The sequence below is a fragment of the Orycteropus afer genome, unplaced genomic scaffold, assembly GCF_000298275.1.
Source record: "Orycteropus afer afer isolate SDZICR_OR568_19922 unplaced genomic scaffold, OryAfe1.0 scaffold00001, whole genome shotgun sequence".
NCBI classification, from domain to species: Eukaryota; Metazoa; Chordata; class Mammalia; order Tubulidentata; family Orycteropodidae; genus Orycteropus; species Orycteropus afer.
Window position 1 is genome coordinate 5920128 of NW_006921588.1, and position 24152 is coordinate 5944279.

The following is a 24152-nucleotide window of genomic DNA, read 5'->3' on the forward strand; positions in this document are numbered from 1 at the left end:
AACAAGTCGGGGTGGGGGGAGGCGCCTGGTGTCATGAACAGGGCAAGAGATCCAAACCGCCGGGGAGGATGCTGTGGTGAGTTGTTTTGACCAAATGCATGTGGTGTAAACACAGATTGGGCTTTGGAGACAAGCAACTCCTCCACATAAGTTTTGGAGTAAGGTGGCTAAGCTGTTAACCACAGTGCTTTGAGCTGTTTGACTCATTTCGTGGAGGTTGAGGAAGAAAGGTGTGGTTGGAGTGGGTTCAACAGCTTGGATTATTTTGTACTTTTTTTTTTTTTTTAAAGGAGTTAAAGAATGTCGAAACAAGAGCTTTCTTCATTTTCTGTGCAGTTAGGCAGTTATTGACCAATAGGTAATGCTGAATTTAAGTCACAGGTAGTTAAGTAACTCAATGCATCCATTCCTAAGTGACTTGCCCCACAAAATAGATTTTTAACGATCATGTCTTAGTAAAAACAAGTATAAAAAAGCATTCTAACCTCAGCTCACAACAGTGACTAAATATGCTTACTACTTTGCCTCCCGCCTGTTTTTACAGGATCCTTAGCAAACTTCCTGACCTCTGCAAAATTCCTTCTTTACCTTGGCCATTCTTTGTCTACCTGGGTAAGTGAGATGTATGGTAATTCTTACAACATATATTGCACAATTTCATGTTTCCTTTAAGTCGAACCAATTGCATTAAGTCAACTTCCACTTTTATCATGCAGTTAAATATATCATACAACGAAAAAGTTATCTTTACCAAAGATACGTTCTCTGAGATGTTAATAAAAAACTTTATATAGATGGACAAATATCCAAAGATAGCATTAACAAGGGCAGGGGTATTTACATTGTTTATAAATGATATGTTGCATTACTAGGCATTTTTGTTGTTGTTATATGCCGTGGCGTCGGACTTAACTCATAGTGACCCCTCCTTGGGTTTCCGAGGCAGTATTACTGAGGAAGTAGATTGCCCATCTTTCCTTCCCAAGAGTGGCTGGTGGGTTTGAACCACCAGCCTTCTGGTAAGCAGTCAAATGCCTTAGGCACAATATCAACTGCTAAGAATGGATGGATGTCACATATTTTCTACTTCTTTTACATTTTAAGACAGGACACTATTTTCTCCTTTTGTTAAAATTTAATTCTAGCAGGTTGCACTGTGAAAATTCAGTAGATTAAGGGAGTGACTTATGGCTATGGGGTAATATTGGCGATTGAAAATTAATTTATATATAAATGATCCCAAGAGCAAATATATCTGAGTGACAAACATTTTAGTCCTTAAAAATTCTGTTATCAGCTATGTGTGGGGCAGATCAGGCTATCTAGAAAATTATCATCCAATCAATTAAAATTAGCAAGTGATACATAACTGTCCTTACTTCCTGTGTGGTCTTGGAAGAGTCTCAGTGTTTTGGCAGGCCTGGGTTCCTTCATCAACCAATAAACAAAGGAGAATAATTTCACAAGTATCCTGGATGTGTATTTAATTATGATGATTGTTGTTGTTATTGTTGTTGTTATGTGCTGTCGAGTGAGTCTCGGACCTTGGGTTTCTGAGGAAATATCACTACGGAAGTAGATTGCCCCATCTTCCTTCCGAGGAGTGGCTGGTGGGTTTGAACCGCCACCCTTCTGGTTAGCAGTCAAGTGCCTTAGCCACTATGCTACCAGAGCTCCTTTAAAAATTAAACAATTACTCTTACTGTTTAAAAGCAGTAAATTTAAGTATATTCTATTCATGCCTCAGATGTAAAATTTAATTGAAAAGAACTATAAGTAAGGAGAAAGAATTTTGAGAGAACATATTTTGAATGCTACTTAAAGAGAAAATTGGTAACTTTTATTTGGTTGTTCCTAAGACATGAATGGAAGCTATTGTATGAGGTAATCTGTACCCATGCCCTTGGAAAATTATTAAGCTGGGTTATCGGTTGTCTAAGAAATAGCAGTTCATAGAGAGCTTTTTAAAAATTCAAGGTTCTATCTTCCCAGAGGCTTAGATGGAATGACTCTGCAAATTTCTATAAACAAAGTAGAATTGCTGTGAGTTTCTATTCCAAATAGCTGATGATTCTAAGTAGAAATGTAGTGAAACTACCCTTAATAAATCTAAGGCAAGTTTGTTCTTCGCAGTTTAATTTACTAAATAAATGTTGAGTGTTAAGAGGAGTTCCTGTATAGCACAGTTAAGCGCTCAGCTACTAGCCAAAAGGTTAGCATTTTAACCATTTCCTGGAATGCTTTGTCCAAAAGGCCTGTATATCTGCTTCTGAAAGGTCACAGCCGTGAAAACCCCGTGGAGCACAGTCCCACTCTGAAAGCACACGGGGTCGCCATGAGTGCGAAACGAGCCAACTGCCACTGCTGGTGACTGGTTAAATGCTAAGGAGACCAGTAACAGGTGGTTGAAGTAGTGTCCGAAATTGTCATCTTGTGATCATCAGCTAGCTCTTAGAAGAAGAAAGTACCTCACTTCTTAATTAAGGTTTGGTTAGTAAGTTTGGAGTTCAGATTTGCCAAAAAAGGTGCAACTGTGGGATAACTTTTTAACATATTAATTAAAAGTCCCACAAGAAAAGGGACAGCTTTTTCTAAGCTAAAACCTCAAAGAGAGCAAAGGGAGTTCCTGTGGGAAAATTGAATTACAGTAAAAAAAAAAAAGCAACTATGTAGTTTGTTGTTGTTATGTGCCGTGGAGTCGGGCCGACTCCTAGAGACCCTTCCTTGGGTTTCCAAAGTGGTATCACTGCGGAAGTAGACTGCCCAACCTTCCTTCTGAGGAGTGGCTGGTGGGTTTGAACCGCCGGCCTTCTGGTTAGCAGTCAAATGACTTAGGCACTATGCTACCAGAGCTCCCATATAGAGTTTAGTGGACCTTTAGTTCTCACTGCAAAGGGGAGCAAAAGGAGCAATACTTTCTAATTCCAAGTAATCCCACTTTTGAGTTTTGTCTCTTCTTTAGCATTCTGCCTGATTTTATAACAGGAAACTATGTATACTGATGTATGTAAGTTAACATATCTGTTGTATATTCCCTAACCCCGCTAAATCATGTTTTCCTACGCATTGACCATAGGGCCATTCGGTGGAAGGTTATCACAGGTTAGATTTCTGTGGGATTGAATTTTAATTTTTGACTTAATTTCTAAATGCCAGTAGATAAGTATACTTTTACTGTGTACTTTGTCAATACATTTTTACTGTGTACCCTATAGAATATAGTATAAGAAGTAGATCCTATCATCAAGGAACTTACAATTTGGTATGAGCTTTAAAAATACACCTAATCGTGAAAAGATCACCAACAGGTAAGGCAGTTAAAAAGGGGAGCAAGTTGCTTCTCCCAGGGATGCAGCCTATGTCATTATCCTACGGACTGTCCCCACTTATGCTGCAGATGTCTGCATGGCTCCAGCTGCCACTTCCTTCATGTCTCTGCTATGGAGACCTTGTGTAATCACCGCCCAAACCCCACCCTCTTTACTTTTCCTCATAGCATTTACTGCCTTCTGACCTGTTGAAGCTTTGTTTTTGGTCTCTGTTCACTGCAATGTGAGCTGCAGGAAAGCATGGACCTTGATTTTTGTTCACAGCTGAAACTGGAGGGCTTGCAACAGTATTGGTTAAATAATGGCCTCTCTATGAATATTTATTAAGTGGATTAGTGACTGATCATTCAGTCACCGGTACTCAGTAGGCATTCTGCTCTCAGTCCAGTAAAGGTAGATAGACGTGTAAACAAATCATAGAAGTAGGTCGACGTCCTGTGGGAAGGCAAGAAATGGGAATAAGAAGGGAATGGGTGGGCTTGAGATTGCACTTGCTCAACGTTTGTTTAGACTCTTCCAGATTCTAGAGCTCTTTGTGAGCTTAGAATCTGTTGGCTTCTTTAGTAATCCTTTTGGAAATTGGAGAAACTAGAACAAGTTTAGGAGCTCTCATAGCATAGTGCCTAAGGCACTTGACTGCTAACCAGAAGGCTGGCGGTTCAAACCCACCAGCCACTCCTCAGAAGGAAGGTTGGGCAATCTACTTCTGTAGTGATACTGCCTCGGTAACCCAAGGAGGGGTCGCTATGAGTCGGGTCCGAGACTCGACAGCACATAACAACAACAACAACAGACCAAGTTTATTCCTTTCCCTCAGGGAGGTGGTAGGCTATAAAAGGGTAAGCAAGAAAGAAGACTTCCATTTAATAGGACTCGTTTTAATGGCCTGCTCTAAAGGAATCGGAAACAAATTCTTTTGGGGGTAAAAGTAGGAGTAAGAAAAAAAGAAGCAACAGTATTAAATTAGTATTTCTTACTCTTCTCATTAAGAAACAGGAGTGTCACTTACTGAGATAATTTATTATTTTGAGAATTTATGTGTTTTTGTCTTTTTCTTGGGAGCTATTTAGAGGAATGGAGATTTGGATAAATTACCTCCCTTCTCCTCATTCCATTCTATTCTACACACATTTAAATTTGTTTTCTTGTTAAACACTGAGGAAAGAGCCTAATTTGCTATTCTTGCTGACATCTATATATATTAACTTGTCTTTATATTAGTTTAAAACAAATTGTATGTGTGTTTTACCTTTTTGGTCATTTAGCACAAAGACACTTTGAGTCTTACCCAATTCCTACTTAAAATTTAATTGCAAAAACTTCCTATCACTTATCTATCGAAGCAAATGTGAAAAAATAATCTGTCTCGGGAATATTGATCACAGTATTGATAGTCTTCATACTTCTTGAATATTCATGGGATAATAATAACGTACTAGAGCAATGTAGTTGACAAATCAGTCCAGGTTTCTTCAGCTCTTCTCTATTTACTCTTCCCCTGCTGTGATGCACTGAACATCCATCCATTCATTTACTGAGTCCAGAAATAACGTGTTGTTTACCTCTTCTGGTGATGCGCTTTAACCACTGTGCTGACGGTTGAGGGTATAGCGAGTTCTAGATTCCACTTTCCAAACCATTAAGTGAGAATCAGTCTTTCTGACAAGATGCCAAGGGCTTCCAGTTTTTTTGTTTTAAAGTTTACTTGACTGTATCTACCCCATTCTCCAAGGTCTTCATTTTATGTTAATTTAAAATTGTGGTTCAAAATTTTGATAATAATCTTCTACAACATGGTTTCTTTACTGTGGCACTATTGGCGTTTTGGGCTGGATGATTCTTTCACTGTTGTAGGGCGTGTCCTGTCCATTGGAGGATGTTCAGCAGCATTCCAACTGACCTCTATCCATTAGATGCCAGTAGCACCCCCACCCAGTTGTGACAATCCAAAATGGCTCCACAGGCCAAGTGATCCCTGGGGGAGGATCCCTCCTGGTGGAGAACCACTGGTCTGCACTAAGTTCATTTTACATGATTGCTGTTGTTTGTGTGCTGTCAAGTCGATTCCAATTCCTCGTTACCATATATGACAGAGTAATACTGCCTTATAGGGTTTCCTAGGCTGTTAATCTTTATGAGAGCAGATCTCCAGGTCTTTTCTCCTGTGGGTTTGCTGATGTATTTGAACCACTGACCTTTCAGTTAGCAGCCAAGTACTTAACCATTGTACCATGAAGGCTCCTTAACACTATTGCTGGCTTGCATCAATTTAAGTTTTGAGTGCATGAGATTGTTGTCTTGGCTTTATTAACTTTTTAAAATCATTTCACATACCAAGATAATACATTGTTTGTCATGTATTAAATTTATCAGGAAGATGTTAACAGGTTTAGGAAAGAACTAAGAGTGTAAGAACTTCTATGTAGGGTCAAATCTATGAAGAACCCAGTCTAGGAATTTAGTTTCTTGTAGTAATTCCCAGGGATAAATTGTTAAAAGCATTATTGTCCTTCCTGAAGTTAACCTCAGAGGCTAGGGATGGAGCCTAAAGTCTCTTAATAAGTTCCATTATTGATTTCTTATATATTAATTTACCTGACTCATTTGAAAGCTTATGTTAAACTAAAACCAGATGTTGCAGTAATGAATCCCAAACTCCCCTACATACTCTGGTGTCTATGTAAAGACGGGTTTTTTTTTTCCCTTTCGAAACCCATCTGAGTTAAAATATTCATATGAAACAAATATTACATTTAAATTAAATGTATATTTAAATTTATTTCTCATATCTAGGTTCATTATGTGCCAGAATTTGCCCTTTTTACATCTGTCTTTCTGATCACTCTGTTGTGACTTTAAAATTTATCTCTGAAATAGAGCATAACTTTTAGAACTTCTAGAGGTAATGAAACTTTAGAGTTGTATATTCTGTCCTTGTCACTTTATAAATTAAGCAACTGGCTTTTTTCTTCACTTTGGAGGCATACTGATGTTTCCGAATGATCCTGTCATTTAGTTCTGGTTCAGCAGCAAACAGCTTTATGCCTCTCTACATCAGGACAGGCATAATTCAGGCCCGAGTAGAAACCTGGCACACAAGGCAACAGGTTTTGTCTCAAAACACCTTGCTAGGTCAGGAAACCACATTTTCTCTAGAATGATAACGAACTTGTGCATGTTTATTAATATTGTGGTGTTTAAAGTTTACTCATTAATTGGGCAAGAATATTTTCTACAGTACCAAAATGAACAGTATTCAATCCATACAAGAATTTGAAAATCTCATGATGAATCTGGAAAGTGCCCTTCTGATAAAGAAGCAACTTCTTGAGCACAGTTGACTAGAATATAAAAACCTCTCATCAAAATCTCTTCTTTTCTTACTCTAGGGAGATCGAATGTGGCACTTTGCAGTGTCTGTGTTTCTGGTAGAGCTTTATGGAAACAGCCTTCTCTTGACTGCAGTCTATGGACTGGTGGTGGCAGGGTCTGTTTTGTTTCTGGGAGCCATCATTGGAGATTGGGTGGATAAGAACGCCAGACTTAAAGGTGAGTGTTGTTATAACTAAGCCCTGGCTTCTAAGGGGAACAGTGCCTGAGCTACATCCATAATAAAAGAAAAAACGGTGAGTATTGGGTTTGCCCTTCCATGAGGATGGGGTACTTGATGGTAGTACCTCCACATTGAGGATCCTGTGGTTCCTACCAGATGTTGGGATGCCGGGACACTTGAGCACATTTTTTTTTTTTTTTTTGACGGTTCATAATTTCCAGATGTTAATGATTAATATCGTAGCATTTTAAAAAAGCAATTTTAAATTTTTTTTGTTGAGGATATGCACAGCAAAACACAACAGTTCAGTTCAACAGTTTCTGCATGTTCAATCCAGTGACAGTGATTACATTCTTTGAGTTATGCAACCATTCGCACCCTTGTTTTCTGAGTTGCTCGTCTCTAATTACATCCTAGCACTTTTCTGGAAACTATGTTAAACATAAAAGTTTGCTTTTATGTTACTGGCTTCTTTTTGAAGGGTAAGTTCCTCTAGGGTGATGTTCCTAGGACTACTCTTACATCTGTCCTCTGGATTACTGTGTTTCATGAAGTAGTATCTGTGTGTGGTGGGAGAAGAAATGAAAACTAAATACAGATTCAAGGGAGAATATCTAAGCCTGGGTCACAGAGAGCTGAATTATAATTTTTTTTTAGGGAAAAAGAAGAAATAATATGTTAAAATTTCTTCTAGAGCATTAATACTGAGATCATTCAGTTTTATATATGAAAGAGAGAAAGTGATTTGAACAATTTAATTATCCAGGATATTGGGCAATGTGGATAATTATTGAGAGCAAAATTTTCCTGAGTTGCCCACTGGGTCTTGCCAAGAGCTAGCATGTCTGCCACAGACATTGGGGAAGGACTGAGATGCAGAGTAACCTGGATTATCAAATTCGAGGACTTGATGCTATTGGTAAAATGGTTAAGAGAAAGATTTCTCTGTTTTGAGAATGGGTAGACTTTTTTTTTTGAGAATACATCTAGAAAAATGTTCTATATTCTAGGGGAAAAAAATCCCTAGTTGTTAGATCACACATTGAAAAAAAAAAAAAAGCCCAAACCAAACTTACTGCCATTGAGTAGATTCTGACTCATAAAACCCCCAATGGGTTTCCAATGTGCTAAATCTTTACAGAATTAGATTGCCCTATCGTCCTTCCTCAGAAAAACATTATACATAGGAACCTTTAACCTTATGATTGTTGAGTACTATGATTGTAGGTTAGGAAAGAATGACGAGTTAAATGAAGAAGAGTGTGGTGGGATAGGAATCACCCACTTATTCTGTGTTATCAATTTCCGTCACCCTCCATGAGAAACTTTCCTTGATTTCTCTAGGCTAAATTAACCATTCTTTCCTCTGTGAGCCCATTGTTACTACCTCTGTTCTTGTACTTTGTGGTACTTAAGGTTGTCTGTCAACTTGGCTGGGCCATAGTTTGAAGTGGGTTGGCAGCTGGATGTAATTATTCTCCATGATGAAATTGTATAAACACCTCCAAAGCGGAATCTGCTGAGAATGGCTAATTAGTTGCCTGCAGGGTGTGGCCTGCTTCCAGTATCTATGGAGAAGCTTTGGGAAAGGTCTCTGCTTTTTGGCACATTTTGGTCATGTTGCTTACTGCTCTTGGGGTTGTTCCTGGACTTGAACCGGTGGCCTGCCATGTTGCCTGCTGATCTTGGGACTGTGCCATCTTACATGCCATCTTGGATTTGTCAGCCTCAGCAGTCAGCAGCTGTATGAGTCAGAAGAAGCCTCTAGGTCCAGTGGACCTGGAACAAGAGGCAGAGCTGAAACCCAAGGTCAAAGGGTCTTCACCCACCCCCTAGAGATGGTACTTTGAATTCAGACTTTTAGCCTCCTAGACTGTAAAAGAATAAATCCTTTCTTGTTAAAGCCATGTACCTGTGGTATTTCTGTTAAAGCAGCACTAGAAAACTAAGACATAATTTGGTATCAAGAGAGTGGGGAACTGATCTAACTGATACATAAAATGTGGAAGCAGGAGTGGAGCATGTCCTTGGACCTGAGATCTGTGCACTGAGACCACAGCACGAAGACCAGCAGAGAGACGGTGGCAACAGAGCCAAGAGAGAGACCGGCACAAGTCAGAGGGATAGGCTTGCCAGCTGACAGGGTGAGAAAGCTTAATGCCTTCAGGCAGAAGGCTTCCTGGCAGAGTTGGTTGCTTTCAGGCACTAATTGGTGGAAGAGACTGGCATGAGATGGAACAGCAGGCTTGCTGGCCCACAGACGGATAAGCTGAGTGCCTTTTGGCAGGAAGCTTCCTGGTGGAGTAGGTGGCCTTCAGGCACTAATTGGTAGAGCTGAAGAGCTTTGTAGTACTTGTTAACAGGCACAGCCCAGGCTGGTTTCTTTGAGAGAACAAGGAAATAGGAAGCAGAGCTGCTTCTGTCTCAAAAGGGTAGGACCACAGCCTCTGGGGTTTCAGAAGATAGAAATGCTCCAGCCTCCTAGGTTTCAAAGAGTCTGATCTTCACTAACTCATTTCTGAAGGGTGAAGTTTCCATACGTGAGTGCTAGTGGCATGGGGCCATATCTGCTGCCCCAAAGTGAGGAGGTAGGGCTGCCATGCCTAAGGGACAGAAGAATAGGGCCTGCCAAGCCAAGGGCCTGAGGCCACCACTCAGACTAGGAGAATCAGGCCACCCAGTGAAGGAAATCTGTACAGGTGCCAAGTCCATAAGAGGTGGAATGTGGTAGTCAAGGTTGCATGTCAGCTTGGCTGGGCCTGGTTTTGAGTGGCTTGGCAGCTGGATGTAGTTACTCCCCGTGATGAGATTGTAATCACCTCCAAAGTGGAATCTGCTGTGAGTATGTCATCACTTGAAGGGGAGTTGCCTTCGAGGTGGGGCCTGCTTCCAATATATGTGGAGAAGCTTTGAGAAAAGTCTCTAACTTTCTTGGGCATTTTGGGTCCTGCATTTGGCCAAGTCTTCAACTCCAGTTCCTGGATTTGAACTAGTGTCTGCTGATCCTGGGATTTTGCTATTTTACCTGATGATCTTGGGTTTATCAGCCTCAGTAGCCAGTAGCTGCATGAGTCAGAAGAAGCCTTCAGCTCCAGTGAGTCTGGAATAAGAGAGCTGGAGCCCAAGGTCCAGGGGCCTTCATGTAGGCCCTAGAGCCTGGACTCTGAATTCACACTTCTAGCCAAATTCACACTTGTAGCCTTCTAAACTCTAAGAAAATAAATTCCTGTTGGTTAAGCCATTCACTTGTGGTATTTCCTGTTACAGCAGCACTAGAGAACTAAGATGACACACTTACATTGTTACAAGTCTATTCGCATACCTGTCTCCTGCTCCTGGATGCTAAGAACCTCATTCAGTTGACATTTAATCCTAGCGCAATGAATGAGTGCATGCATGAATGAATAAATGAGGTATACGTTGGGATTTTATTTCAAACCACTTTCTGAAAGTAGTTTGATTCGTCTTGAAGCTTTAATAATGAATTTAAAGCCAGTATGAGCTTAATTATCCTTGAAGACAGGACCTGTAATTTTTCAAAGCATTTTCATAAGTATGTTATTTGACCATTGTAATGACTCAGTAAAATAAGAAAGGCTGGTTTTACCATCCTCACATTATAGGCACAGGCACTAAAACATAGGGATGTTTGGTATCTTTCCCTAGATCATCTACCCAGTCACAGAGAAAAGGCTGCCAGCTGTGCTTACCTGGTGTTTTTACTTGTCCTTACCTGTAGTGCTTTATCCATCTGATTGCCTCAGTGTAAGAGCACATTTCCTGTGAGGAAAGGTGGTATAGTTTAGAATTTCTTAACACATAGCATTAGTATTCCGAAAGAAACACACTAGTGGTTTATCCTTGACAAATTTTTCTTTGTCTTTCTTGTTTACCCATAACATCCTATCTTATCAGATTCAGCTTGTCGTGTAGGAGGTGATAGATCCTGTAATCTTCTCCATAACCTCTTACATACTCTTGTTTTAGCTAGAGACATGTTTAAGCAATAAATAAGTGAAAGATGGATTTTCTCTGTGTAATAGTTCTGTTTATGTCAGTGAGCTTTCAAGAGAATAAACTAAATGAAAATTTAGTTATTATAAATGACTTTAACCGATAGAGGCAAAGTTCTCAGTACCCCATCCTTCTTCAGGTTTTACTGGTTTGGTGTGATGGGCTGGCTCAGAGTGGGAAGAATTGAGGTATTTGAGGCAGGATTTAGTCCAGGAAAACGTCTCCTCTTGTCATAGTTATGCATATGCATTAAAGTAGTAAAACAGTGATATGTAGATAAAAACAGCCCTCCTGAGGAGCTGATAGTGAATGTTTTGTTTTTCCCTCTGTGCAGTGGCCCAGACCTCACTGGTGGTACAGAACGTTTCGGTCATCCTGTGTGGAATCATCCTGATGATGGTTTTCTTACATAAGAACGAGCTTCTGACCATGTACCATGGATGGGTTCTTGTAAGTTCTCAATAAGATACTTGATTTCAGAAAATGGAACACCTGCTGGTGGTAAAAGATGAAAACTCTTGGAGGCTAGGAGGTGTCTGTTTGCAAATGTGACTTTTAATGTTGATGTCTACATCTACCTTAATGCTCCCTACAGTGTTTTTTCCCCTCAAACAGACAGGTACCCAATAAGTTTTGTTTGAATGTAAGTTTTGTCTTCTTGGTTTTTCCATAAATTTGTTACATAATTTAGCTGTCAATTAGTTTTAAGCTCATTAGTTAATACCTGCAATTTGTTCATACTATGTAAGAAGTATTATATATATATATCATGGTTGTGTATTCTAATGGTAACTGGTATTTCTGTTTGTTGTTGTTGTTGTTGTTATGTGCCATCGAGTCAGACCTGACTCATACCGACCCCTCCTTGGGTTGTTGAGGGAAGTAGATTGTCCAACCTTCCTTCCGAGGAGTGGCTGGTGGATTTGAACCGCCAGCCTTCTGGTTAGCAGTCAAGTGCCTTAGGCACTATACTACCAGAGCTCCATAACTTCTACTATAATTCCATGGTTCCTTAAAGGAGAAGAGGAGAGGAATGTGGTAGGGTAGAAAACATGAGTTTGATGCCACTATTGAGTCTTTTGGATGAATATTACAGAATTTCAAAGCTAGGGAGGACATTAGAAATCTAGACTAGTCCTTCATTTTGTTGACAAAAAAAAAAAAAAGAAACTAAGGCAACATTGATTGCCCAGTGTCATGCAGCTAGTAAGTATCAGAGCTCTGATCTCATTTCCTCTTTATTATTAATTTCAGAGAAGATATTGTAGGAAAAATATGAAAAACCAATGTTTGAACATTTTATGATAAACTGTTACATAAATTGCGCAGGCTATTAGAATTTTTGTATCACGCATACTGCAAATGATACGGCACGGTAAGATCTATGCCCTTTAACTTCACCAGTGGTATTTATTATTTCTTGTGTACAAAGTAAAATTATTTCTTATAAATTAAATTAAAACTAAATTTTACTGAGTCACCAAAGACCATTTTAAACTACCTTATACAGTGAAGTAGGTACAGTGTGGTAATACAATTGACATTTTATATTTTTCTTGTAACTGCTCAGACTTCCTGCTATATCTTGATCATCACTATTGCAAATATTGCAAATTTGGCCAGTACCGCTACTGCAATCACAATCCAAAGGGATTGGATTGTTGTTGTTGCAGGAGAAGACAGAAGCAAATTAGCAGGTAATTTGGTTTTATCTTTCAGTCCAATAGGATTACTTTAGGATTTACAGTAGTAATAAGTGAGACTGTGACTTCTTTTTGATTCCAAATATCTTTTGAGAATAATTACGTTGAAATTATTTTTATTTTTCTTTATCATGTTGTTTTTCTCAGTACACACATTTATATCATTGTTACAAAATGAATTTATAGGATATTTAATGTCTCTTTTAATTTATGAAAGCAGGAAAGATGGAAGAACAGTTTCTTTTCAACTTTCTTTTGTACTCTGTTAACTATTTCTAAATGTTTGCTTAATGCTTAAGAGGATGAAAATATGACATGGGATAAATAGTGTATCAGTCATACGGTTATTTTTCTCCAAACCAAATGGTGGTTGTTGTTGTTATGTGCCGTTGAGTCGGACCCGACTCATAGCGACTCCTCCTTGCGTTTCCGAGGCAGTATCACTACAGAAATAGATTGCCCCGTCTTGCTTCCGAGGAAACCAAATGGAATCAACTTAATTCTAGGAGGAATTCTAGAGTTTAATTTTCTACTTTAAAGTTGCAATCTATAGTCTTTATTATATTATATATGAAGTAATAGAATAATAGGTCCTATTACATACTAAGGAGTTCTGGTAGCATAGTGCCTAAAGCATTTGAGTGCTAACCAGAGGGCTGGCAGTTCAAACCCACCAGCCACTCCTCAGAAGGAAGGTTGGGCAATCTACTTCCGTAGTGATACTGCCTCGGAAACCCAAGGAGGGGTCGCTATGAGTTGGGTCCAACTCGATGGTACATAACAACAACAACAACAACAACATTACATACTAAAGAAACAGAGAACAGAATACAGTTTTTAAGATGCTTATAATTATAGTTGTCCATTGGAAATGCAGAGAAGTGGCCAAAGACAGGCTGAACAATGCGTACAAAGCAACATGTTCTATTGTATCTACAGCACTTGGGCTCAGAATAACCTTCCTAACTGTATTTTCTACCTGCCCCCCATAAAAGACACAGACACACATTGGATTGATAATTACAGAGTGAAGGAGAAAGAGTACACCTACCTACTGGTCATATCATTTGATTCAACTCTGCTAAGCTGTAAGATAATGGGTATCACTAATACATTGCCAGGACATCCTGACAGATAATATCCTGATGATTTCAATGGCTTATCCTAAGACAAACAGACAAGATTGTGTGCTGGAGTCACCAAGCAACTTTGCTTGACTAGTCATGTGATTTAAAAGAAAAAAAAAGGTTGAAAGGAGATAGTGAGAGAAAAGGAGCAAAGTTTGGAAGGTCTAGAACAAGAAGAATTTTCATGAGTCATCACTTTGAGTAGCAGTATTGTAATTGAGATAGAAATAGAACAGTGATTTTAGAGGTTTGTATGTGGTTATGATGAACTTAGCACGAGTCTAAACTATAGGAAATTCTTTTGGGAGTTCAAGTAGTGATTCTCCTTGACTTCTCTGTCTTCGATCATGTACCGTGGTTGTTGTGTAGGTGCTGTTGAACCAGCTCTGCTCATAGCAACCCTGTATACAGCAGAATGAGATGCTGCCTGGTCCTGCGCCATCCTCACATTCATGGCTGTGTTTGAGCCCATTGTTTCAGCCGCTGTGTCAAACCATCTCATGGAGAGCCTTCCTCTTTTTCACTGACCCTCGGCTTTACCACGCATGATGTCCTTCTCCAGGGACTGGTCCCTCTGGATAATATGTCCAAAGTGTGTGAGACAAAGCTCAACATCCTTCCTTCTGAGGAGCATTCTAGCTGTTCTTCTTCTAAGACATGTTCATTTTTTCTGGCAGTTCATGGTATGTTCAATATTCTTTGCTAACACTACAATTCAAAGGCATCCATTTTTCTTTGGTCTTCCTTATTCATTTTCCAGCTTTCACATGCATGTGAGGCAATTAAAAGTACCCTGGTTTGGGGCAGGCAAACCTTAAGGTAACATCTTTGCTTTTAACACTTCAAGAAGGTCTTTTGCAGCAGATTTGCCAAGTGCAGTACTTCATTTGATTTGACTGCTGCTTCCATGGGTGTTGACTGTGGATCCAAGGGAAATGAAATTTTTGAGGACTTCAAAATTTTCTCCACTTACCATGATGCTACTTATAGCCCAGTTGTGAAAATTTCTGTTTTCTTTATGTTGAGGTGTAATCCATGTTGTAGGCTGTAGTCTTTGATCATCAGTATATGCTTCAAGTCCTCTTTGCTTTCAGCAAGCAATGTTGGGTCATCTGCATATTGCAGGTTGTTAATGAGTCTGCTTCCAATCCTGATGCTGTGTTGTTTTTCATATAGTTCAAATTCTTGTATTATATTTTTAGCATAAAAATTGAATAAGTATAGTGAAAGGATGCAACCCTGGCACATTTTCAAAAGCATGTTGTTGTTGTTGTTATTATGTGTGCCATCGAGTCAGACCCAACTTATAGCGACCCCTCTTTGGGTTTCTGAGGCGGTATCACTACGGAAGTAGATTGCCCAACCTTCCTTCCAAGGAGTGGCTGATGGGTTTGAACCGCCAGCCTTCTGGTTAGCAGTCAAGTGCCTTAGGCACTATGCTGTCAGAGCTCCTTTCAAAATCATAGATTTTGAAAATAGGTTACATACGTGTTTGTTGGAAAACATTTTGGGAAAAATGTTGACTTTTTAAAATGATTTTTTCTCATTTATCTAAACTTCTTAACAACTCATTTTGGCTCCTACGATTTTTTAAAATATATCTATATTGATAAAATTTATAGAATAGCTCTGAAAGGAGAAAGATACTCAGAATCTTTACCTTGTTCTGGATAGATGGATGGATAGGTGGATGGTAGGTAGGTAGGTAGGTAGGTAGGTAGGTAGATCCCATTTAACTTTATTATGTCCCAGAACAAGAACAGCAAATATATGACTGCCCATTGCAGCTTGGAAGAGTCTAGGCTAACGAGTTGATTTTCTAGAAATTTCTCAAGTTTATGTCTGTTGAACTTTTGTCCACTTTAAGTTAGAATTTAGTAAGTGGTGTTCTTTCAAATCCTTGCAGGGGTGTAGGTTAATAGTGAAAGAAACCTACATGCTGCCTCTTCTAAAGTTTTAACCTCAGAATTTGTGTTACATTTAAAATCCATGCTTCAAAGTGAGATACAGAAACTCCTTCAGTTTAGGGTCTAACTGAATTTTTGGTGCTAAAAGGAAGCACGCAAGTTGCGCTGAGAAAAAGGATTGAAGAGAAATAAAAGGGAGAAGGGAAAAAGTACACCTGGAAGCAACTCCAGCTGGTGCCGTGGACGCCTCTGACAGTGTGTCTGTGTACACAGGTGTATCTGCTCCAGTCAGCAATAATGTACTTTTATGCAGGCTAATTTTTGAAGATTGCTGGCAAAGACTGTTAGAAACCCTGAGCAAGAGCTTGGTCATGGAAGGCTGAATCTGTGTATGTTCTGAGTGTCGTGTGTATGTGTGCAGAGGGTGAAGGAAAAGAGGTGTAGGCATAAAGGATAAAGGTTGTGAGCTGGATCCGACCTGGTCCCATGTCCTTTAAATATCCCAGTGTTTCTTGGTTTCGAAAGTTTAAAAATTGGAAATTGTGTCACTGGGGGTAACAGGAGAAGTTTCCCTGGCAAGGTTGAAAGTTTCAAAATTTCGGTGGCATCAGGCCACACTATAGCTGTCACCATAGAGTTTAGATAACCTCATAAAGCATACTGTTTTTCATAAAAAGAGATATTATTAATTAATCTGTTAGCTAATTTTCCCAGCTACTTTATGTAGTGGTTTTTGTTTTTAAACATTCTCTTGTGCCAGGACTCAGCCTGTCCAACCTGTTTACACTCACTTCCTTTTCCCAGCCCTTTAATTCCATCCGCTGCTTTCCTTCCTTCCCTGTTTCCTTTGTGCTTCACTGTTAGCAGTTTCTGAAGTTTCCTTTTTGCCCACCATTCTAAGGGAGAATCTGCTGCTAAACTTGACCAAGTATGGGGGATAAATTTCGTGTTTGAACTCAATTGATTAAAAATTGGTTTTCTTTTGGTGTTAGATAAGCCAGCTCGGTGCGATATGTTCAGCATATACCATTTTAAAATCATTGCAATATTGCGATGTAATATGCCCTTTATCATGTCAAGGAGCCCTGGTGGCACAGGGGTTAAAGTGCTTGGCTGCTAACTGAAATGTTGGTGGTTCAGAACCATCAGCCGATCCAGGGGAGAAAGATGTGGCAGTCTGCTTTTGTAGATTATGGCCTTGAATAGCCTATGAAGCAGTTCTGCTGTGTCCTGCAGGGTTGCTGTGAGCCAGCTGACAACAGCAACAGGTTTCTAATGTTAAGTCCTTAGGTAGTGTCATGTTCTGGTCCACAACTGTAGCTGGAAAAGGTTAAATTGGAATTATATGTTCACACATTTCTGTGCTTTTTATAAGAATAAATATAAATTTGTAGAGTATGTGTTTGAACATTCAGAGGACTGTTTCTTCTCTGTTCTGTTACCAGTAAAATAATTAGGTAATTTTTTGATTAAACTCATTCTGCTTTGGAAAAATAAAAGGCTTTTTTTCTGTAGCTACGTTTCTTCTGACACCTAAACATTATTAACTTCCAATGTATATCATTGGAGAGGGAGATTCATGGCATTAAGAAGCTCCATGTGCCTTTGCAAACCGAGGTAGAGAGGTAGTAAATTAACATAATTTTAACGAAAATAACTTTCTGTTATTGTTCTATTCTTTAAGATTAAAGTGTATTTTTTTATTTACTTACTTTGTGGATTCAAATTATCCAGTTATTGGGTCACTTCTTTATTTCTCTGTTAGTATGTAGGTTGGAACCTTACTATTGGGAGGCAGGTGAAAGTTAGTGAAGCCTCTGCAAAAATGGTCACGTGTAAAATCAATGAAAACCGCCTTTGCCTTTCCAAGGGAAAGGTGAAATATGTCAAAGTTCTTCTGTTATCAAGTAAGCATTATATGCTCAAGGACTAATTGGAAGGTAATTGAAGACCAGGAAGAATTAGAGAAAGAATAAAGGCAGCTTTCTGTTAATGTACTTAGTAGTCACGTACTACTTTCCCTTAAGAAGCCCCAGATTATTGTTAAAAACTAGGGTCATTAATTTTCACTCTATCCTGTGATATAGAGAATGAGAAAATAGGTGATTTTCTTGACTTCCACTCCTTCATTGTCCTCTACCTTGACTCAGTTATATGTTTCTGTGGTCATACCCTAGACCTATCATCACCAAAAAATTCTCCCCTTCCATAATCTCAGTTGTAGGCACCCATATATTGAACTAATATCTCCAATTTTTCCAGGTCAGTTCTACTAGTACCCCAACCCCAACAGTTCTCCCATCTCCTCAGCACCTATAAGTTCTTGATTATACTACCTTTTCCCTGTTCATGGGTCCTTTTTTTGTCTCCTGTCCTTAGCCAGTTTCTGTTTCAAGGTCATTTATTATAATCATCTATTAGCAAGTACCCTTAACTCACTTGGCTCTTCCATTTTTGTTACTTTTGTATAAGACCTTTGTTAAATCTAGCACCCCACAATTGAGTGTGGCTGGAGAAAAACACATATCATTGCTCACTGCTCTCAAAGTTCATGATCTCTGAGTTCAAGTTGGCCTTTTCACTTTGCTAGATGAACTTAATATCTTCCCTTGTCCTTTCCTTTTCCTGCTTTCCTAGATGACTGTCTCAGTGCTTTCTTCTTCATACAGTCCATCCTCACTTTGATGATGACTTTGCTTTCTATTTTAGAAGAATATGGGGGAAATGAGAAGAGAACCTCCATGTGCTCCTGCTGTCATTCTTCCTACCTATAGCTATAGCCATATGCATTGCCTACACTCTTGTTACTGTGGCTGCATTGCTTGTGCTCTTATCTGAGGACAGCTCTTCCCCTTGCTTAGTAGATTTCTGATTTTATTCTTCTCGTATTGTATCATTCCCATCAGCATATACTCACTGCCATCGAGTCAGACATACATAATTTTATGCTCTTAAAAAATAGCAATCTTTCCCATTCTTCCTCCTCTACCACCCCATTTATTTGTTCACTGTCTTAGCAAAACTTATCAAAAAGAGTTGCTTATGCTCACTCTCTCCCAACTCTTTTCTGTGGCCAGGATATTGTTTTCATAAACCCAGGAGGAGATATTCATGTTCTATTCCAGAGAGTGCCCCATGGAGATAAGTGGTGCCCTGTGGAGTTGTATACTTAATATTATAAGTTGTGCCAATCAAGCATTTGCCCTTTTCAGTCTACCAAAACTTCTGGAGGGTCCCTGGCATCGACCATGTGACCACATTAGTGCTACTGGCAGAGAGCATATAATATAGTTGATTACATCCTCCTCTTTGAAACATTGTCTCCACTTGGCTTCTAGGACACCACACTCTCCTAGATTTCTTCCTATTTTGTTACTTCCACCTCACCTTCCTACATTCTGAACTTTGTTACATACTGGACTTGTTCCTCATACCTCTTCTTGTCTTGATCTACACTCACTTCCTTGGTGATCCCCTCCAATCTCATTGTATTAAATATCAGCAAGTTAACAACCCCCAAATTGGACCCATACTTCTTCCCTGAACTCTAAGCTCATATATTCAACTGCCTATTTTCATGACTTCTTGATTGTCAGTAGGCCGTCCAAAACCACATCTCCAAAATCAAATGCTTTTCTTCTGAAGTTTTCTCTTTCTCAGTAGTGGCAACTCTGCACTTCGGTTGCTCAGGCCAAAAACTTTAGAGGCATCCTTGATTCTTTCTTTCCCTCTCACATCCCATGTCTAATCTGTTAGCACATCCTCCTCATTCTACCATTCAAATATATCCCTGCCTTTTTTTCCCCCATTTCTCTTGTTGTTACTCACCATTTCCTACCTCTCTCCTTACCTCTACCTCTACCTGTTGCTCCCCTCCCCTTCACCCCACAATCTTTTCTCAACACAGCAGCCAGAATGAGCCTTTTAAAATTACAAGTCAGACTATGCCATCTCTCTTTTCAAAATGTTCCAAAGGCTTATTGTCCCATTTAGTGTAAAAGCCAAAGTACGTACAGTTTCCACAGACCCTAGGACTTTCCCCTTCCCTTGGTCCGGAATTCTCCTTCATTGATTTGCACTTGGCTTACTCTTTTGCCTCTTTGCACTTCATGTTTTCTCCTCTGAGACCCTCCTTTTCCAGTGAGTCCTTCCCTACCCTTTAAAATAAAAATCTCCCCCTTTCTTCTGAGCCCCTTGCCATTCTCCTTTTCTGCCCTTTTTTTTTTTTTTGCCGTATCATTTATTGAACATGTGATGTATACTGTATATGTATGTGCTTAATGATTCATATCTCTCTCTTCCTATTAGAATGTAAACTCCATAAAGACATGGAGAGATACTTTTTTCCCTTCATAGTGCCTACAATGTTGCTAGCTCTTAATACACTTTCAATAAACATTTGTTGAATAAATGCATAAATATAGAATGACTTGTATTCATTTTAAAAGTTGGTGCTAGACTAATTTATAAAATCCCAGAGAAATAATGATTTGTAGGGAAATTTAGTGTGACTTGCTAGAAACAGAAAATGTTCTCCTAACAAAATGGTTTATCCAGAGTGCTTTTCAGAAATTTATATAGGCAGGAATCTACATTCTTAGTTCATGTCTCCGTGTTAAGTAAGTGGAACAGTCTCTTTGATAGGTTTGCACACTTATCTGCCTCTGTCACCTGCCTCTATAGATATGAATGCTACAATACGAAGGATTGACCAGTTAACCAACATCTTGGCCCCCATGGCTGTTGGCCAGATTATGACGTTTGGCTCCCCAGTCATCGGCTGTGGTTTCATTTCGGGATGGAATTTGGTGTCCATGTGTGTGGAGTACTTTCTGCTCTGGAAAGTTTACCAGAAAACCCCTGCTCTAGCTGTGAAAGCTGCTCTTAAAGTAGAGGAAGCTGAATTGAAACAGCTGAATTTACAAAAAGGTAAATTCAACAAGATGATCATTCTTTTTTTTTCTGATATTCAGAACTTAAATGCTGGTGAAGACCCAAATTATTTTGAGTTTGCCTCAGGTTTTATTATCAGTAAAGACCTGTATCAGGCTAATTATGTATCATAGATAGATAGATAGGTAGATAGATAGATAGATATCATATGTCATGTAATTATATACTGGTGGGTGAGACAAAGGTTGAGTGTGAAGGGACTAGAATGGGCCTTTCACCCTTTTCCTTAATGTTTGTTGGAAACACCGAGGAGTGACTAGTTGAGGGATAGCAGGAAAAAGGTAAGCCATAAGAATGGGGAAAATAGTAGAAAAAGAAAACAAGAGGTTCCTAGGAATTTTTGAAGAAGCAATTACATGGTCAGTTGTTGACCATTTGTAAGATGGTGAAAGGAATGAGGACATGAAGGTGGACATTTCCTAAGAAGAGAAGAAGAAGTTGGGCTTTTAGGCAAATAGAATCTTAACAAGGCCCCAGAAAATAAGATGCTGTATTTTCTTACATTTAACAATTTTTATATTTTATATGATGAGTTTTCCTGCTAATTGCTTTTGGTGGGAGTATAATCTCTAAAAGAGAGGGAGAGAGAGGGAGAGGGAAAGGAGGAAGTGGAGAGAGAGGAGGAAGAGAGAGAATGAGAATATGACTATGAATCAATAGTATTTTACTGAGTTAACATAAATGTTACTTGGAGATTGCACCTTGGCTGGAATTCTCAGGTTATTAGTAAAAGAAAAGACATGTTACGGTGTAGCATGCGAGAGTCCCCATGAGAAAAGGGGAAGAGGAGAAGAAAAAATGTTAAGTAAGATGATTTTACTGGCTAATTTTTTAATGCCCTAGCCCCCCCTAAAATGATAATATCTCTTTATTAACAGATACTGAGCCAAAACCCCTGGAGGGAACTTGTCTAATGGGTGCGAAAGACCCCAACATCCTTGAGCTTGAACGTGAGCAAGAGCCCAGCTGTGCCTCCCAGATGGCTGAGCCCTTCCGCACCTTCCGAGATGGATGGGTCTCCTATTACAACCAGCCAGTGTTTCTGGCTGGCATGGGTCTTGCTTTCCTCTATATGACTGTTCTGGGCTTTGACTGTATCACTACAGGGTACGCCTATACTCAGGGGCTGAGCGGCTCCGTCCTCAGTATTTTGATGGGAGCTTCAGCCATAACTGGAATAATGGGAACTGTGGCTTTTACTTGGCTCCGCCGAAAATGTGGCCTGGTGCGTACTGGTCTGATCTCAGGATTTGCACAGCTTTCTTGTTTGATCTTGTGTGTGATCTCTGTATTCATGCCTGGAAGTCCCTTGGACTTGTCTGTTTCTCCTTTTGAAGATATCCGAAGCAGGTTCATTCAAGCTGAGCCACTGCCCGCAATTACATCTACACAAGTACCTGAAACCATCTTTACAGCTGAAATGCATATGTCAAATGGGTCCAGTCCTACTAATTCTGCCCTACCGACGAGTCCTAAATCTGTGCCCATAATCTCTGTCAGTCTGCTGTTTGCAGGTGTCATTGCTGCTAGAATTGGTAAGTGAGCTCTTTTGGTATATTAAAGAACTAAAGTGTCATGTTAGCATGTGGGTACAGAGATTTCGGTAAGTGATACCACCTCGGAAACCCAAGGGGAGGGATCGCTATGAGTCAGGTCCGACTCAACGGCATATAACAACAACAAGTGGTCTGTAATATTCCCTTAAATGTTAATTTAAGCAAAACCATTATTTATATTTACTTGTAATCTATTTTTTAATTATGAAAGTATTTTAGAATTAAAGTAACTATTTTTGTGTTTTTATATATATACACATACATGAATATACATTTACTTTCTTAAACTTGTTTGAGGCTTGAAAATATTTTCTAAATGAACATTTTGGGAATTACTCTTAGAATATAATTTAATTCATTGTTAAAGAAGATGTCTATGATAATTATACTGTCATTTAGCAATTTAGAGTCTATATTGCTATAACTAGGAGCTCTGGTAGCATAGTGGCTAAGGCACTTGACTGCTAACCAGAAGGCTGGCGGTTCAAACCCACCAGCCACTCCTCAGAAGGAAGGTTGGGCAATCCTACTTCCGTAGTGATACTGCCTTGGAAACCCAAGGAGGGGTCGCTATGAGTCAGGGCTGACTTGACGGCACATAACAACAACAACAACATTGCTATAACTACCAAAAGAACTATAATTTGGAGACTATTTCTATGGTATGAGGTAAAAATGATAGTGTTTTTGGTTTCAAAAAAAAAAGACATAGTGGTGAGAAAAAAAATCCTTCAAAGGTTCTTTATAGCTGATGTGTGTTATATACTTTGCCACACAAATAGATTTTATAGCTCTGGAAGGAAACTTAATGTAAAGATTTCTTACAAAGCAAAATTTAAGTAATCATTAATAGAGTGCTGATGAATTATCACTGGCCAAATTCTTTCTTGAAATGAAACCATATTTATCTTGTGATTCAAAGCATGTTCCTTAATTTATCAAAGACATTAACATTGAAGCAGGACAGTTTTATTATAGGGGCTTTAGAACTCAAGTAGTAAATGTAATAATGGTTTAAAGTTTCCTTACACTTTAATCGTAAACAATCTATTCATTCCATTCATTTTAACTTCCAAAATGTTAGTACTTACAACGTGATTTGTTATGTTTCTGATTTTAGAGTTTTACTTTGGTAGTAGGAAAATGGAATTTAAAAGTTTGTAGATTTAGGGAGTAAAAATAATTTCTTGAAGCCGTTAATAACCCAGGATTTATAAATGAGAAATAATTCTCTAAGGAAGGCTATGATTAAACGTATATAAGGGGACTTTAAGGCAGCAAGACCAAAGTGTGTGTTTTGCATATGTCAACACATTTATGTCTGTCAGTGTGAAATGTATGATTATAAATTTACACTCAATCTTTTTTTGAAGATTAAAAGATTTAAATCTTTTTTTTTAATAGGTCTTTGGTCTTTTGATTTAACTGTGACACAGCTCCTGCAAGAAAATGTAATTGAATCTGAAAGAGGCATTATTAATGGTGTCCAGAACTCAATGAACTATCTTCTTGATCTTCTGCATTTCATCATGGTCATCCTGGCTCCGAATCCTGAAGCTTTTGGGTTGCTTGTATTGATTTCAGTCTCCTTTGTGGCAATGGGCCACATTATGTATTTCCGATTTGCCCAAAAAACTCTGGGCAACCAGCTCTTTGTTTGTGGTCCTGATGAAAAAGAAGTTAGGAATGAGAATCAAAACAATACATCTGTTGTGTAAGACGGTTTAACTGTTGCTATCCCTGTTACTAGATTATATACTGCACAAGTGCTTATTTTATACTTTAAAGGTCCTGTGAATTGTTGGGTGTTTCTAGTTTTTACCACAGCTATGCCTTGAGGGCTAATTGCTGTTTAAGAAATTTAAGACAGCAGAAATGAATTGGTTAATTTCCCTTACATTTAGAGAAGGAAAAAAATAATAGGAAAAAGAAAAACTCAGTTTCCATAAGGAAAATAAAATGGTAACACCAAGTCTCCCTATTTCTTATGAACAGATAATATTTTACCTA

General features: G+C 38.9%; 1 protein-coding gene across 1 annotated transcript; it reads left to right on the forward strand.

Moving 5' to 3' along the window:
* The first annotated feature begins 33 nt into the window (after positions 1 to 33).
* On the forward strand, positions 34 to 23860 carry SLC40A1 (solute carrier family 40 member 1). Its single transcript, XM_007953658.2, has 8 exons — positions 34 to 76; positions 545 to 612; positions 6719 to 6878; positions 11231 to 11346; positions 12467 to 12593; positions 20317 to 20562; positions 21465 to 22121; positions 23547 to 23860. The coding sequence occupies exons 1-8, from the start codon at positions 34 to 36 to the stop codon at positions 23858 to 23860; spliced, it is 1731 nt and encodes a 576-aa protein (XP_007951849.1).
* The last annotated feature ends 292 nt before the right edge of the window (positions 23861 to 24152 follow it).

What these genes read in the sequence shown, in the direction of transcription:
- SLC40A1 (XM_007953658.2), top strand. Translation starts at nt 34, where the DNA reads ATGAACAGGGCAAGAGATCCAAACCGCCGGGGAGGATGCTGTG. An exon ending in GCCATTCTTTGTCTACCTGG is followed by an intron (nt 613 to 6,718) that starts GTAAGTGAGATG and finishes TTCTTACTCTAG; the next exon opens with GGAGATCGAATGTGGCACTT. An exon ending in TAAGAACGCCAGACTTAAAG is followed by an intron (nt 6,879 to 11,230) that starts GTGAGTGTTGTT and finishes CCCTCTGTGCAG; the next exon opens with TGGCCCAGACCTCACTGGTG.